The following is an 18,240-nucleotide window of genomic DNA, read 5'->3' on the forward strand; positions in this document are numbered from 1 at the left end:
CTGTTCCCCTCTTTATGAGTCCAAGGATAGCATTAACCCTTTTAGCCACAGTGGCACACTGAACGCTCATGTTCAGCTGATTATCCACCACAACCCCCAAATCTTTTTCAGAGTCACTGCAGTCCAGGATACAGTCCTCCATCCTGTAAGTATAGCCTCCATTCTTTGTTCCTAGATGTAAACATTTTGCCATATTAAAATGCATATTGTTCGCTTACACCCAACTTAGCAAGCAGTCCAGATCTATATAGGTGTCAGTGAGCTGTCCTTTTCATTAGTTACTACTCCTGCAGTTTTTGTGTCATCTGCAAACTTTAATTAAGATGAGCTGTTATCAGCAGGAAAATAAAACTTTTGCAGTGATAAAATACTCACTGTTAATTAGCCTCTTTCAGTTGGTATGGCAACTTCCACCTTTTCATGTTCTCTGTATGAGTATATATATATTCTTACTATACGTTCCATTCTATGCATCCGATGAAGTGGGCTGGAGCCCACGAAAGTTTATGCTCAAATAAATTGGTTAGTCTCTAAGGTGCCACAAGTACTCCTGTTCTTTTTGTGGACACAGACTAACACAGCTGCTACTCTGAAACTTATCTTTTCTAGGTCATTGATAAAAATGTTAATTAGCATTGGCTCACTTGGATAGGAACAGGTGGGGCTTGTATAAAACCAGGTAGCTGAGGGCAGAGAGGGCTGCAGTGAGGCAGTCTGCAGTCCCTCTCTCTGAGGCTAGGGAAAGAGAAGGGAGCTTGGCCCAGAAGGAAGGGCATGCCCAAAAGAGTATGGCAAAGGAGTCTGACAGAGGCAATGTAGGAACCAGACCAGCAAAAGAGCAGCAAGGTGTGGGACTGTGCAAACCTTAGCCATTGGTTTAAGGGTCTGTGGGCTGGAGCCCAAAGAAGTGAACAGGCCTTGGTTCCCTGACCAGCCACTGGGGTGGCCTTCCTGGTTTTCCTTGTTAGTTACTCTCTGTGGAGCCTCTTTGGTCAGTGCTAAGAGGTCAATATCATCTGTGAAACTATGGTTAGTCACTGCCCTCCCACATAGCATGACTCCTTCCATTTGGATTGGTAACTGGTTAAAAGATACAAAACAAAGTGTAGATATAAATGGTCAGTTTTCAGAGTGGAGAGAGGTAAATAGTGGTGTCCCCCAGGGGTCTGTTCTAGGACCAGTCCTATTCAACATATTCATAAATGATTTGGAAAAAGGGATAAACAGTGAGGTGGCAAAATTTGCAGATGATACAAAATAACTAAAGATAGTTAAGACCCAGGCAGACTGTGAAGAGTTACAAAAGGATCTCTCAAAACTGGGTGACTGGGCAACAAAATGGCAGATGAAATTCAGTGTTGACAAATGCAAAGTAATGCACATTAGAAAGCATTACTATATGTATATAGTTGGGATTATTATTATAATCCCAACTATATACATATAAAATGATGGGGTCTAAATTAGCTGTTACCACTCAAGAAAGAGATCTTGGAGTCATTATTGATAGTTTTCTGAAAACATCCACTGAATGTGCAGCGGCAGTCAAAAAAGCGAACAGAATACTGGGAATAATTAAGAAAGGGATAGATAATAGGACAGAAAATATCATGTTGCCTCTATATAAATCCATGGTATGCCCACATCTTGAATACTGTGTGCAGATGTGGTCACCCCATCTCAAAAAAGATATATTAGAATTGGAAAAGATTCACAAAAGGGCAACAAAAATTATTAGGGGTATGGAACGGCTTCTATATGAGGAGAGATTAATAAGACTGGGACTTTTCAGCTTGGAAAAGAGACGGCTAAGGGGAGATATGATTGAGATCTATAAAATCATGACTGGTATAGAGAAAGTAGATAAGGAAGTGTTGTTTACTACTTCTCATAACACAAGAACTAGGAGTCACCAAATGGAATTAATAGGTAGCAGGTTTAAAACAAATAAAAGGAAGTATTTCTTCACACAATGCACAGTCAACCTGTGGAACTCCTTGCCAAAGGATGTTGTGAAGGCTAAGACCATAATAGGGTTCAAAAAAGAACTAGATAAATACTGAGCTAGATGGACCCCTGGTCTGACCCAGTAGGGCCATTCTTATATTCTTATGTTCATTTCATCTCTCAGTGCTTTAGCCATTACTACTTCCAGTACAAAGTTGAGCAAATCTGGTGCTAGCATGCATCCTTGTCTCACTCCTACAGTCATCATCCTTTCATCAACTTCCTGTATACTCTAACCACACTCATTGGCATACTGTATATGTTTTCTATTAGTTTAATCAGTTTCTTGAGGATGCCATACAATCTCAAAAGTTGCCACAACCTTTCTGCCCAATGCAACCAAAAAGTTGTTTGAAGTCTATAAAGTTGTTTTAGCAAGCTTGATTGTAGTCTGTGTACTTCTCCAAGATCGGTCTTATCACAAATAGCTGATCTATTGTATTTCGTCCTAGTCTAAATCTGGCCTGTTCTTCTGCAGCCACTGCTTCCAAATCCCTCTTCCTTCTCCTCTGCAATGTCTTGATGAATGCTCTTCGCAGCACATGCCATAAGGTGATTCCAGTGTAGTTTTTACACTTGCTCTTGTCTTCATTTCCCCCTCTCCCCTAAGATTAGTGCTATTATTGCTTTCCCCCATTTGCTAAGCCCTTGCTCTTGTTTGTAAATGTTGTTGAATAGCTCATGCATCACCTTTAGCATGTGTTCCTCACTTGCTTGCAGCAGCTTTGTGGTTATGTTCTCACTTCCCAGCGCCTTTTTTCTTTTTCAAACTGTCTATGGAGATTCTTACTACTTGTAAGAATTCTGGCTCTCCCTTGTTTGTTCTGAAAAACTTCTCCAGGTTCTTTTCATCTACTTGTGTTCTGCATGTTGTACAGCTCTTCGAAACATTCATTCCATTGCTTATTCAGCCACTCTCATAATCCCATTTTTATATGATTTCATATCTCTTCTATGTCCATGTCTTCTTTCATCAAAGAAGTGATGTTTTTCTTTGTGGCTTCTTTCTATTCTTTCCTACTACTTGGCTCTTTCAATTTGTCCATGTCATAGATCTTAGTTCCTGGCACTTTTTTCGGCTGTTCTCAGTTTCATCCTCATTGACTCCAGCAGTAATTTGTGACCCTATCCAATATCATCTGCAAATGATCTGCATGACAACGTACTTGATTTCCATCTGTGATTCACAAATATGAAGCCTATCGTAGTCTTAGTTTGCCCACCTCCCCCACACATTTCCTTGTACAGATTGGTTCAACACGAGGAATGACCAGCTTCTTTTGTCATATCCCCCACCCCTAACCATAACAGCCATGGCAAAACTGAACAAGCAGCTGAGCGTCAGCCTGACCCAAGCTAGCACACACTGGCTAGAAGTGTCCCCCCTTCTAGTTGCCATCTTACTGAACAAATGCAATAGCAGAGCTAGAACAAATGCTACGAGACAGACAACCATGTGCAAGATGGGCTCCAACCATCGAAGTCAGGTATTGATACTGTGTGGAGAACTTCCAGTTTTAAGGCAGGGGAAAAATAGAACAAATACCCTTGAATTGGGAATTTTGGGAAGGTGTTGGGAGTCTTCCAGAACTCAAGTTGACTGTAGCTTACTAACTCAGCAGCACTTGAGCTTCAACAGCCCCCTGATGGGCCATCTAGTATGAGCTTAAAGCACCACTTAACTCAAGCTAGAGATTCTTATGTGTGGGCAGGAGTCAGACTGGGGCCAATACTCAAGTTCTATCTTGATCTAACACTGCAATGAAGACAAGCCCTTAGAAGCAACCCTCAGTGTGTCTAGAATGTTTAAATGCATACTGATGGCTTATCTGCTTTCAAAGATCTCCTATAGCACGTAACATGGGAGCTCATTATTCCCTATTTTTCTCAGGCGACAGTATAAATGGATGAGCGTGTATGCTATGCCTAGGATCAAATTAAGAGCTACGGTGATCGTTTATTGTGAATGATAGCTAACAGGACTAGCATTGGCTCCTGCTTGAAAAGCATGACACTTTTAAAGTGCATCACAGAAAGAAGCTATTTTCATACCATTAAGTGTTTATCATGGTGAGGTTGAACCATTTATGTGCATGGTTTCATTTTATAGCTTCTAGAACTGAGAATAGTGTCACATTTTAGGTTAGCCCACTTACTTTGAGTAGTCATAGTTTTTGATTTGCCCAGTCAGAACAGCATTTTCACCCCAACTTCTGGGCCTAAATGGAAAACTTAAAGAATTAAGATTAGAAAATGTATACTGTATCATAAGCAAAAACCACTCATAGTTGTAATGAGTGTTGGGCAGAGGGTGGAACCCAAATCAAGTAATTGTCTTGCTAAGGTTCTATAAACAACACTAACTGTAGAGTTGTCTCATCCTTTTTCTGCTATCTTCCTGGGAGAAATGGCAGTCTTAAAGGTGACTTGCAAAAGAAACTATTTTTGCCCTGTACTGAATTCTTATGATATATAACTATGGCTCAAAATTGTTGATCTCTTCCAAAAAAAAAATCTGCTTGTTTTTTCCCATTGGAAATATCAGACCTATTTCTGCATTACTTTGCAGTCACTTTCACCAATGCCAAGTGAATATAAATACTGCTTTGCTGGTTTAGTAGTTTTTTATAGTCACTCTGCCCTCATTTTTCTCCGGTATACATAATGACACACGGTGGCTTGCAATAGAGAATCAGACCACTCGCGTCTTGGCTTCATTATCTTTTGCTGGAAGACTGGAGCAGAGACATATGTTATAGGCTGCCACTGGATCCATAACTTTCCCAGCCTTCAGCTGAGGGATGAGAAAAGGACCGGTTGAATCTGGCTGTTTTTAAGTCATCTGCATGTTTAACCCAACTCTAACGTTTAAAACAATATCAAAATAAACTGTTTCATTCCCCCTCTAAACCTGAAATTACAGATCAGCTCTGCTGCCCTCACAGGGCTTGCTAGATAGCCCAGCTCCTGCTTTCAATGCTTGAGTATACTCTCTGTGCCTGTGGGTGGGTGGGGAGGTGGGAGACAGCTACCAAAATCTGACCAACCCTATGTCCTTTCAACTTGGATATAATGTCCCTGTAGCAGGTTTTCTGCCACGCAGAAAAGGGAAATGTGGCATAGGCAGATCTTCACTTCTCCCACCATGTTCTAAGTCGCTCTGGTCAGGATCCATGAGTGCAACCCTCTGTGTTGGGGAAGAGATGGGCATATGGGCACACTATGTTCATAACTGAGGAGTTTCAGAGTAACAGCCGTGTTAGTCTGTATTCGCAAAAAGAAAAGGAGTACTTGTGGCACCTTAGGGACTAACCAATTTATTTGAGCATAAGCTTTCGTGAGCCACAGCTCACTTCATCGGATGCATACTGTGGAAAGTGTAGAAGATCTTATATACACACAAAAAGCATGAAAAAATACCTCCTCCCACCCCACTCTCCTGCTGGTAATAGCTTATCTAAAGTGATCACTCTCCTTACAATGTGTATGATAATCAAGGTGGGCCATTTCCAGCACAAATCCAGGTTTTCTCACCACCGCCCCCCCTTCCCCACACACACACAAACTCACTCTCCTGCTGGTAATAGCTTATCCAAAGTGACCACTCTCATTATCATCATGATTATCATTGTGTATGATAATCAAGGTGGGCCATTTCCAGCACAAATCCAGGGTTTAACAAGAACATCTGGGGGGGGGGGTAGGAAAAAACAAGGGGAAATAGGCTACCTTGCATAATGACTAAGCCACTCCCAGTCTCTAGTCAAGCCTAAGTTAATAGTATCCAATTTGCAAATGAATTCCAATTCAGCAGTTTGGAGTCTGGATTTGAAGTTTTTTTGTTGTAAAATAGCGACTTTCATGTCTGTAATCGCGTGACTAGAGAGATTGAAGTGTTCTCTGACTGGTTTATGAATGTTTGGGGGGGTGAGAAAACCTGGATTTGTGCTGGAAATGGCCCACCTTGATTATCATACACATTGTAAGGAGAGCGATCACTTTAGATAAGCTATTACCAGCAGGAAAGTGGGGTGGGAGGAGGTATTTTTTCATGCTTTTTGTGTGTATATAATAAGATCTACACTTTCCACAGTATGCATCCGATAAAGTGAGCTGTAGCTCACGAAAGCTTATGCTCAAATAAATTGGTTAGTCTCTAAGGTGCCACAAGTACTCCTTTTCTTATAACTGAGGAGCTTAGTCTTCCTTCGGCAGTTAAGGGCTCTAGAGACATGCACTGAGGAGACAGCTGTTCTTTTAAGATCAGCTTAATTTTACACTCTGTCCATCTTCTACACTACAGCAGCCCACATTCATTGTTGAAAGGAGGGGACGCAGCACAAAGACTGCTGCAGTGTGGAAACCAGAGAGGCACATCAAGTTCAGTTCTTATTAGCATTTAAAACCAACTATAATTATTATAAATTAAACTAAAATGTAAAAAGAACAAACAGTGCTCATGAGGATGAACTACTAATTAAAGGGCACTACTTACTCATTTGTGGAACCAGGAAACACCAAGAGAATAGCGGGGGTAAAAATGCACCATGTAATGTTGTGTTGATTTGTTAGAGTAGCAACCAGAGGCCCCAAACTGGATGTGGGGGGCAGCGCTGTGCAAATACAAATAAGTCACTCCCTACCCATCGGTGCTTACCATCAGGAAAATAAGCAATATATGGATGGTGCATAAAAGGAATAAATCAAATAACTATTTTATGTGAGTGCATTGGAAGGGTTGTTAAAGCTTGAATCTTTAAAGGGCCTGCTTGGGGTGGGCACTCCACACCCTAAATTTTAGCACTTTTAAGATGTTCCCATTTGGGCACTGAATATTTGACACACCCCAAGTCGCTGAGCATGTTTGGAAAACATGACCCATAAGAATGAAAATGAATGTTTGATGCTAATCCATCTTCCAAATGAAAATTGACTTTATCTTTTGTTTTCATGTTCAGATTCTGCTGCTGTGAATTGAAGAGTTGGAGCGCCTCAACAGGAAAATCAATAGTCATTTGGCTCAGTCAGACTGTCCAGTTTGTACTGTAAACAGCCAGGTATATGCAATCCCAATAAATGCCCCACACTTATGACCTGTTTGTTTTATTTTCCCCTTTTTCACCAAACCCACATTTCCAATCACTGTTTAAGCATTCAAATAAATAGGATCCAATATCAAATTGTACAAGAAGAGAATAAAATAAAAATCCACATTGTGGGGCTCGCAGCATACTACAGCAATGTTAGAGTTATCCACCCTTTTTTAAAATTAGTTTTGAGAGCTTGATCTTGTGACGTGTTGTGTGCCCTCCTGCACAATTGAAGTGGGGTGCTGCTTTGCCACTGACTTAAAAGGAGCATGTTGATACCAATTGGGGATTCAGTGCCAACAGAGCACCCAGCACATTGCAGAATCTTGCCCTGAACTTGGAGATACCTGTAGATTCCACTTGGAATCTTCAAATTCCACTTTGAATCCCTTGTCTACACCAGGGAAACCTGTGAAAAAAATTTCCAACATTACTAACAACGGATTGATTGAAATGGTGTTAACGTTGAGAGCCTTAGCACTGGATGTGTTGTTGGGTGCTGGCAGAATTTTTTTCACATCTTGTCAAGTAGACTTGCTTCAGGCTGGACTAGAAATAGAATTTCAAGTGAGACAGGTTCTTGACATTAAGTACATTAATAATCCTTGGGGTTTTATATATATTATAGTAGCAATTTTCATCTTCAAAGCAATTTAAAAAACACTGAAGTCGTTGGCAGCAGGAGCTTTGTGTTTTTTGCCAACAGTGCTCCACCCACTAAACCGCAGCTCAAAGTTCTTGCTATCCTGAGATGCTTATATCACCTCCATGCTTTGAGCTTCCTCTTCTGTGCTCACAGCGCTTTCCATTTTTATGAATCCTCTTCAAATGAGGTGAAGGGGTGGGGGTGTAACAGTCAGCTGCCCTTTATGTGTCTCTGTTTTCTTCTGATCACAAGATTGTAAGATCCTTGGGGCAGCAACCTTAGATCCCAGGGATCGGCAACCTTTGGCATGCAGCCTGCCAGGGTAAGCCCCCTGGCAGGCTGGGCCGGTTTGTTTACCTGCTGCATCCGCAGGTTCAGCTAATCTTAGCTCCCACTGGCCGCGGTTTGCTACTCCAGGGCAATGGGGGCTGCGGGAAGTGGCGTGGGCTGAGGGATATGCTGGCCGCCCTTCCCGCAGCCCCCATTGGCCTGGAGTGGTGAACCACGGCCAATGGGAGCCACAGTCCGCCGAACCTGCGGATGCAGCAGGTAAACAAACCAGCCTGGCGTGCCAGGGGGCTTACCCTGGTGGGCCGTGTGCCGAAGATTGCCGATCCCTGTTATATCCTGTGCTCTGTGTATAGCTAAGCAGTGGGAGAGACTGGTGGTGGGCTGGAGAGCGAGGCCAGCCTGCACTTATCCCACAGCCGTGGCTCCTATCCCATGAAGCTGGGCCCATCTCCCCACTCTGGGCGTTGCAACCTGGTGCATGGGGTCACAGCACCTTTCAGGTGTGGTGTGGCTGTCCTTCCCTGGGCCAGATTTGAGTGAGTGGCATTGAAACATGGCATATGGGGTCACAGTGCCATATGACCCCTTGTGCCATGACAAAATGTGCAAAGTGGGGAGCTGGGCCCAGCCCCACAGGACAGGAGCTTCCCCTGTGGAGTAAGTGCAGGGCAGGCTCGCTCTTCAGCCCTATGTGAAAATTTGTGCAATATGTCTCCTTTTGTCAATGCCATAATATACTTGAACAGCATTGCCAATTGCCATGATCAATGTTCCCTCTAATTTTTGACAGGCCGTGTGTGCAAAAAATTTCTTCTGTGCAAATTGTGCTTCTGTGCAAATTTTTGTGTGCACGGTGTTTCGCCGTGTGTGTGGGGTTTAGGATCTGTGTATGCACGCACACTCGCACAGCTTAGAGAGAACAGTGGCCAAAATAAGTCCCCATGGCACAAACAAATCACTTAGCCCATGTGGTCAATTCGGTGATTTGTTTTCTGTTGCTCACCATCATCACTTGGTACAAAGACACCCCACCTCCATGCTACTTTCTAGGTTTTATGCATGACTCCACTGCTATTGAAGTCACTGACTTCAACAGGAGTAGTCCCTTCATATTTGCATAAACAGCAGAAGTATAATCAACAACAAATCTTAAGTGCATTGGATTGCATTGTTTTGATGTTTGGTAAAGCCTCACAGACTGTTTGGTAAAGCTTCACAGAATTGTTGGCAAGAACACGTTTTAATGAAAGACTTCCTCTCTCCTTGTTTCTTTTTCTTATTTTTTGGAACACATGGGTAACATATGAACTACACCACTGTGACCCGGAATTCTTCAATATTGGTTTTATTCAAATTGTAGTGAAATCTGTTTTAAATGCCCTACTTTTGAATGTTGTTATGCCATTTGAAATAAAAATCCAAAAATATAAAGCTAAAAAGAAAAATTACTTTGACAGATGTGATAAACCTTAGAAAAGCTACTGAAGCCGTTCCTTGGCATTTTAAAAACATTAAATTGAATGTTAAATAAAATAAATACAGGGTTTTTCTTCCTTCTGCATGGATGAAAAGATAGGTCCTTTTATTTACAAGGACAATTCTAACTGTTCTACTGCAAACAATTCCTCCTTTTAAATATACTGTGACAAGATTTAAGGCTGAAACATTTTAGATTAACTGCGAGTGGGGCTGAAAAAAGAGGTTCTGTGGCAGCATTATGAGTGCTGCATGACTGAAGGATGGGCCAGAGGCTTTGTGTAGGAGACTATGTTATGGGTGGTGCCAGGGGCTCTGTAAAAGGACGGGGAGTGATCAATGCCTGAGGAGGGCTGATGGGTTCTGGAAGGATGCAAGGGACTAAGGGGAGAAGAAGAGAAAGACTTGTGACAATTTAGAGACTAACAAATTTATTTGAGCATAAGCTTTCGTGAGCTACAGCTCACTTCATCAGATGCATTCAGTGGAAAATACAGTGGGGAGATTTATATACACAGAGAACATGAAACAATGGGTGTTACCATACACACTGTAACCAGAGTGATCATGTAAGGTGAGCTTTTACGCCCAGGAGAGCGGGAAAAAAAGCCTTTTGTAGGATGTTTGGGGCTGCAGGAGGCAGGCTGGTGGGTGCCTGAGAGAGGTGGGACGTGCAGGGTTCTGGGTGGTTAGGGGGATGCAAGGGGATGAGGCAGTGGGTCCTGTGGGGGTTCTGTAGGTGCCCATGGGAGGCAGTTTGCCTGGGTCACCCCCTGCCCCTTATTAGCTCCCCCACTCTCCCTAAGCGTGTGAGTGGAGTTCAGCTCCGCCCTCTCTCTTTAGCAGGGGATTTCCCCTTTCCTATTGCAATTGGCCGGTCTCTGGCTTGCAGAACGCGGCTCGGCCCGGGCTCCTGCCCCAGGGGAGCAGAGCGCTCCGCTCCCTTCGCCCCCGCGCAGGCGCTGCCGTTGCGTTGCGCGCTGCCGCCGCCAGGGGCCGCCTCCCGCGCACCAAAGGCACCGCCCCGAGCGCCCGCTCCCAGCCCCGTGCGGCCGCTGGGGGGCGGCCTGTCCCAGCCGCGCGGGCTCGGTCGGCGATGGCCGCGGGTGGGCGCTACGGGGCTCTGCGCAGGGCGGAGCTGAGGCTGGACTATCTCCACGCTAACTCGTGAGTGGCTCTTCGCGGCGAGTGTGCGGCTCCCGCCGTGCCTGCTGCCCGCCCCCGCCCTGGTCACCGCAGCGTGGGGCACTGCGGGTGGGAAGACCGCGGCGCTGGGGGCAGCAGCAGTGGCAGACGGCACGAGCAGCTGGGTAGCGGGGTGGGTGCATATGCCCTGTGCTTCCAGGCTCAGGCAGCGGAAAGGGGCCGTATCCCCGCGACCCCTCGGTGTGTGCTTGGGCTGCTGAGCCATACACACGCTTCCCTCCCAAATAAAGGGTCTATTCTCCTTAGCAGGATAATACTCAACCCGCCCCACTCCCCCTCCGGCCCAAGCCCCTTACCTGGTCCACCTCGCTTTCCAAGGGGACCTTTCCATCTGTGGTTGAAAAAAACAGTTCCTACCCAAGCGCTGGCAATTCCCTTTCAACAACATAGGGAAGGTCTTTTAAAATAGACCTCTACTGGCTCCACCAAGTCTGTTAAGGACTGCTTTTAAAGTGCTTGCATCTTTTGATCTCAAAGAGCTTTAAAAGGGTAGGTATGTCATTTCTCAGGTAGGGAAACCGAGGCACGAGGGTTAAAGCGTATATTTTCAAAAACATTTGCTACTTCTGGGTACTTAATTCTCTGCCCCGGGGTGCAGGTTTGTTCTTTTCCTGAAGCTTCGAGCATCAGTAGCTGAAGGCAAGGGGAGTTGCCAGCATCTAAGCACCCGCAAATAGCAAGCATTTAAGGTAATTTGGATTGAATGACTTGTCCAAGGGGCATACATCAATTTCATAGTTAAATTAGTAACAGAACTATACCCCTCTGACTCCCAGGGCTATGCTCAGTCCATTTGGCTGTAGCTTTCAGAGTTCAATAAAAGTTGGTTGTGAGGAGGAAAAGTTAGCTGGTCTTTGCACAAAAAGCTGAAGAAATCTGGAAAATGTTAAGAAGCCTGTGATGTGTTCCTGTCTGAGGTGCTTTCTTTTCCTGCGTATTTTGTCTCCCACGACGGCACCACCACTGCAGCTCTAGTGGCAGTTGCAGCCATCGCCGCTGCCTGCAGGAGACGGAATCAGCACAGGTCACGAACTAGTGTAGACTGGCTGCTGTTGTCTTAACTATTGTCTTCTAATCTTGCTGAGACATAGGCAACAGTGTTACACACTGGCAGCTAGTCTTTTCTAGTACACTCTTGAATGGGTTAAGTAAGAGTAGCCTATTGGTGTCCCAGGCTGCATCTTCACTAGAAAATGCTACACACATTTTTCCCGCCTTTGTGCCAACAATAACATAAGCACTGTTGTACATAGTGCTCAGGTGGCTTAAAAAACTCTCTTTCTAAAAGGGCTTGGGCTCTGTCTAGTTGAGCACTTACGTTACTGCTTGCACTGGTGTGGCTGCACAGTTGCTGGAATATGTGTGCAAAGTAAAAGTAGTTTAGTTAGAACAAGAAGTAATTATTTTTATTACCACTTAAATAACCTTTTGGGTGGGAATTGAAGGGTGTTGTTCCTTACATGAAAGAGCAGAGTTTAAACCCTCTGTCAAGAGTTTCTGGTGTTGCTGTCATGTTTCATTTTTGTAGCTCAGAAGTTTGAGATGTACAAATAAACAATACTTGAATTTCAGATGCTCTTTTAAAGTTAGAATAATGCTCTGCCAAAAGTTCTTCATTGGGAGTATAGAATTTTGAGGACAAGCTTTAACCTAAAATGTCTCTCTTATACATATATTTCCCTATAATAAAACTTGAAAATACAGTGTTAAAATGAAAAGTCTGACAAGTTCTGTTACTAGAGCACCATGAACAGCACCATTAGTATTCTTGTAGGCAGCAGTGGGCATTATCAGCTGTTGGTGTGATTTACAGCACAGTTGTAATTGACACAGTTGAGCTAAATCCCTAATTCTGTGGAGAATGCCACTTGCCTTTGAGTCAGTTAATCAAAGGCGGTGGCATTCTGTTAATCTGGCTCCCATCCTCCAGCTTCTGTAGCTTAAATCACCTGCTGTTGCTGAATATGGGATGAATTGATCCTTATGTGCACGTTTTTATCCCCGGATGCACAATTGGCCAGATGTATTGTTGGGGCAGGAGGGGTGGCAGACGCACAGATTGGCCACAGCTGGAGATAGGACCATGAATGGGTCTAGTGCTCCTGAGCTGGTACAAGGAATCCTGTGTATTCGATGTCTGGGTGGTGGATCTTGATCACATGATCAGGGTCTGACGGATTGCTATCTATGGGTCACATTGGTAAGGACCTTGGAGGTTTTCACCTTCCTCCGCAGCAAGGGGAATAGATTGCTGTTGGGATCATCTAGACATATCTTATCTAATCAGTTCCTTGTCATTGCAGGGGTCTTTGGCGTAGGTAGCGCCCCAGTCTCTCCTGTTCTCTACTTATGGCACAGAACAGTTCAGATGCTTGAGGACTAAAGTGCTTAGTTTAACTAAAGTTATTGGGCTCAGTGTGGGATATGTGGTGTAATTTAATGGTCTGTGATATACAGGAAGTCAGCGTAAATCAGTGTTTTCATCCTTTTTTTCATTGGTGGGTCCCTAAAAAATTTTGAATGGAGGTGCGGACTCCTTTGGGAATCTTAGATATAGTCTACACCCCACCCGCAGGGGTCTGCAGACCATAGGTTGAAATCCATTGGCCTAGATGATCTAGTGGTCTGTGCTGACCTTGAACTCTCTGAAAATATGAAATTGAATCCTAAGTCCTGGAGGAGATAGAATAGAAAATGGAGAGACACTGTTGTGAGACCAGAACTAGGCTCAAGAATATTGATGTCTATATAGTTTTAATAGGTCATAGCATCCCAGGGAGCTTGTATCGCTACTTGCCAGTGCCACAAAATTAAATTAGCTTTTTCTACCAACTTTAAAAAAAATCAATAGTGTACTTTTTTTTTTTTTTTCCTGCTTATATCCTAACAGAAAACAAGCTCTTTTAACTGCTTCACCACTAGGGTAGTGAAAATGTTATGATGTAACACACATAATTAGAGAATGCAATATACATAACAGGTTAAAGTGCAGAGTGACCAACACATTCTGCCTGCATATTCAGTTTTTAGAAATCTTTACCACTAACCTTCACAATAGTATGTGTGTATTTGAATCTCAACTTAAAATCTGCTTTCATACAATTTCATGTGTTTCAGGAACTGAACGTATTCCTTATGTAGATTCCATAATACACAGATGCTTGATTTGGTATTACCAGTTGCTTGTAGGTTTTAACCAACTTTTACCTTTATTTTAGCACCACTCATGACTTTCTCTTTGGAGCGATTGCTGAACTGATTGACAACGCCCGGTAAATATTATGCTTGTAGTACCCAAGTTCTATTATTTATGGGTTTAAATGTTTAGCAAGGCTGACTCTGCCAGTGAGAGGTGGGAAAATGTTTCCACATGTGGAAGTGATAAAGTCATTTTCAGGATTGCCTGACACCTTGTCTATGCTACAAATATTTTTCCAGTATGTCTATCTCAGAATAGCCTCCTAGTGTCAGTGCTGTATCGTAGACATGGCCTAAATTACATACAAGTGTACCGTGGAACATGATCCCAGTGAAACAGTACTTGTCCTACTTCAGTTTTAATTGTTCTTCATTAATTGAAGTTGTGAAGCATTTTAAAGCACTGATCCTGAGAGGCCGGGTGCCCTCACTGGAATTTGAGGTCACTGAGCATTTCGTAAGGCTGGTCCCTCAAATATCAGGCCTACAGTATGTCTCACTAGCAAATCGTAGTAACTTTAATAATTGCATGTAATCATAAAAGGCCTGATTCTGAAAACTAAGTGTGATGCTTACTCTTCAGAGTAGCAAACGCTATGCTCAATGTTTGACGGCTTGGGTGCAAAGACTGCATATAAGGTGACAAAAACAAGTAAATTCAGACTTAGGTGTGTTAAAGAGGATTTGACTGCAGGCCTGTTGTGTAGGCCTCACTGCATACGTGTTCTCTCTCAAGTGGGTTAATGCTGGGGTGGTGTTACATATGCTGAGGCCAGGTCTATACTCAAAAGTTAAATTGACAGCTGTATCGCTCAGGGGTGTGACAAACCCACACCCCTGAATGATGTAGTTAAGCGGCTTACCCCCTTGAGTTGACTGTGCTAGGCTTGATGGAAGAAGTCTCCTGTTGACCTAGCTACCGCCCCTTTGGGGTGGTGGATTAACGAGACCGATGGGCGAGTCCCTTCCGTCACTGCAGTTAATGTCTACACCGAAGCGTGACAGCACCACAACTGGAGCATGTCTAGTGTGGACAGCGGCACAGATGCGGCATTTCAGGCATTTCTGTACCCATTCATCTGCTTTCTTTGTACCGCTTCCCCTTTTTCTTTACTTCGTGCTCCCCCTTCTCATAATATAGAGTGTTTCCAATATGCCCTATCCCCTGGGGCACATCTGCCAGTTAATGTTGACTGACCTCAGGTCTTGGGAGTGGCTGTCCAACACACTCTGAGGAGATACTTGTGATTGGCTGTAGTTTTGCTCGCTGTAGGGACCCCAAAGTGTCAGCTGACTAAAACATTTTTATTGTGCACACATACAGCTTCATTTTAAGAGTTTAGTTGTTTTAAATATGTCTAACTCTTTCAAAATACGCAAAATGATTATTCACACTGTGCATGACTCACTAACTGGGAAAGTATTTCATAATGCAAAGCTGGTTTTTGTAGTTTGTGCCAAAATACTCAAACATGGAGAAATTGAATTTTTAAACTTTTCTTTAATTTAGTAACTTTGATTTTAGCTAAAAATAAAATAGCTCCCAGGATAACGCTAGGTCTTCAGTGTGCTACTGGTTCAGTTCTGTTTAACTACTACCAGTTTTCAATGCACAGTTTTCCTATTATCTCCACGTGGCAAGAACTAGAATGTCAGACCCTGTTTCTGTTATGAATCATTTTTAAAATAGAAAAGATAGCTGCTTGGTTATACTCATTAGGCTAAATCAAGTAAGAATAACTCTTGAAGTACAAAGAAAAATCTTGGCTGGCAGAAAAATCTTGACATGTCCTTTCAAACTGTGCAATAGAATTTTGCTAGTTAAAATGAAAGTTTGGGAGATATATTTCTGATGAATGAATTTTGCCAGCTAGTCATTAGGTAAAGGCACATGACAAGCAAGGAATGACGCATCACAAAATATGCTTGGTTGATTGACATGACTAGTGCAGGTAAGTTTTAGTTCTTTATGATTCTCCATAGCATTTAATAAATGTTTCTAGTATTTTTAGTAATATGAAGCCTTAGGAACTCTATTAAATCCTTCCTAGTAAATAGAGTTGACCATTTTATTTTGCATGTGGGTTGAAGGATTAATCAAGTTCTCCTGTACTTGTAGAAAAACTAACTTTCCATGGATATTTTGCATTGCATCTAGTCTCTTGAAGATTATATGTGGGACAATTGCTAAGAACAGTGAAGTAATTAAAGCGGGATTGCACCTGAATATTGGGAAGAGTACAGAAAAGTTATTGGCCAATATTTGTCTGTTCCCTTTGCTGCTGCAGACTTCTGATCCCTGTAAAGTTGGTTTCTTACTGGCATAATTCTCCTATGTGACCCGGCAGTGAAATTTGAATCTTATCTCTGCCATCAGTGAGATGCTATCGAAAGATTTGTGACAAATTCAACTGTATCACTTCATTAGAGGATCAGATAAGAGGAGGTAACTTTGACAGGAAATGGGTGTTTGATGCCAAACTGAAAAGGAGTACTTGTGGCACCTTAGAGACTAACCAATTTATTTGAGCATAAGCTTTCGTGAGCTACAGCTCACTTCATCGGATGCATACTGTGGAAACTGCAGAAGACATTATATACACAGAGACCATGAAACAATACCTCCTCCCACCCCATTCTCCTGCCACAAGTACTCCCTTTTCTTTTTGCGAATACAGACTAACATGGCTGTTACTCTGATGCCAAACTAACTCTCTCTAAAAATCCATTATTAGCCATTTTGGTCTGAAATGTGGAATTTATTCCAGATCAGTACCTCTGAGGTGTTAATAGAAATAGGTGAGTAACTGACAAACTATCAACATTTAAGGCACTTAATCTTCAGATCATGCCTTCTTTTCTATGCTAGACGTTATGTCACCAAGAATCCCATTAGCTGGTGCTCTGAGTCTCTGACCTACCTTCATTGGAGTGTTTGGGTTTGAAACAAATCACGGATAGTAATATGAGAATCATGATTGTTGTATATAAATATCAGGAACATTTAATTGCTTTTTCTTAACTGTCCCTGACTTGTTTAAGCTTCCTGACCTTCCCCATGCCTCACTAGCACTCTTGGCTTCCTTTCTTCTTGAAGAGCTTCCAGTCTATAACTTGCTACTTCTTAATCCTCTTATTGTCTCTTTTGGTATCAACCTCAGCTGCTGACATGACAGCTTTCTCCAATATGTATGTGAACTAAATGGCTTGGGTAAAGGCCAAGGAACATCGTGTCTCCTGGAGGGTTGTAGTAAACAATACAAATATTGCATTAAGGCCTTGCTTCAGGCTTTTTTTTACTTTGAAAGACAACTGAATTCTATAAAGCTTGAGAAGGACACGTGAGCGTCGTTGCTCTTGGCCATTTTCATCTGTTGTGGGCCCTTCAGTATCCGTGTAGCTTGCTACAAATGGATACAAATGGCTTTGAAATTAAAATTACATCTCTTTGTGGAATGATTTTGTCCCAGTCTTGTTGATGACTTATTCACAGTGAAATCCAAAACTTTTTGCTTAGGCTTGAGTTCAGGGATCTTTGTTTTCCTTGGAAGAGTCAGTAGCATTGCAGTCTTGCATGGTAACCTGGGACAGGGGAGACAGCTATCTCTCTTTATAGGAGAAATCTAACAACCTGCTCCTGGAACTTTGCAGGCAAGTAAGGGCATAATTCTGGATTCCTTATACTACTTCAGCTCTCATTGGGGGCAAAAGATGTATTGTTTCTTGACTTGAGCAAAGCTTTTGACATGGTCTCCCACAGTATTCTTGTCAGCAAGTTAAGGAAGTATGGGCTGGATGAATGCACTATAAGGTGGGTAGAAAGCTGGCTAGATTGTCGGGCTCAACGGGTAGTGATCAATGGCTCCATGTCTAGTTGGCAGCCGGTGTCAAGTGGAGTGCCCCAGGGGTCGGTCCTGGGGCCGGTTTTGTTCAATATCTTCATAAATGATCTGGAGGATGGTGTAGATTGCACTCTCAGCAAATTTGCGGATGATACTAAACTGGGAGGAGTGGTAGATACGCTGGAGGGGAGGGATAGGATACAGAAGGACCTAGACAAATTGGAGGATTGGGCCAAAAGAAATCTGATGAGGTTCAATAAGGATAAGTGCAGGGTCCTGCACTTAGGACGGAAGAATCCAATGCACCGCTACAGACTAGGGGCCGAATGGCTAGGCAGCAGTTCTGCGGAAAAGGACCTAGGGGTGACAGTGGACGAGAAGCTGGATATGAGTCAGCAGTGTGCCCTTGTTGCCAAGAAGGCCAATGGCATTTTGGGATGTATAAGTAGGGGCATAGCGAGCAGATCGAGGGACGTGATTGTTC

At 43.1% G+C, this 18,240-nt stretch overlaps 1 protein-coding gene across 1 annotated transcript in view; it reads left to right on the top strand.

Moving 5' to 3' along the window:
• The first annotated feature begins 10,606 nt into the window (after window positions 1-10,606).
• Window positions 10,607-18,240, top strand: part of MORC1 (MORC family CW-type zinc finger 1) — a 96,397-nt gene continuing 88,763 nt past the window's right edge. Inside the window, exons 1-2 of the mRNA XM_048839400.2 lie at window positions 10,607-10,677; window positions 13,935-13,988. Coding sequence (XP_048695357.2) covers window positions 10,607-10,677; window positions 13,935-13,988 — 125 coding nt within the window. The remainder of the gene's footprint in view (window positions 10,678-13,934; window positions 13,989-18,240) is intronic.

This window comes from Caretta caretta, chromosome 1 (assembly GCF_965140235.1).
Source record: "Caretta caretta isolate rCarCar2 chromosome 1, rCarCar1.hap1, whole genome shotgun sequence".
NCBI lineage: Eukaryota > Metazoa > Chordata > Testudines > Cheloniidae > Caretta > Caretta caretta.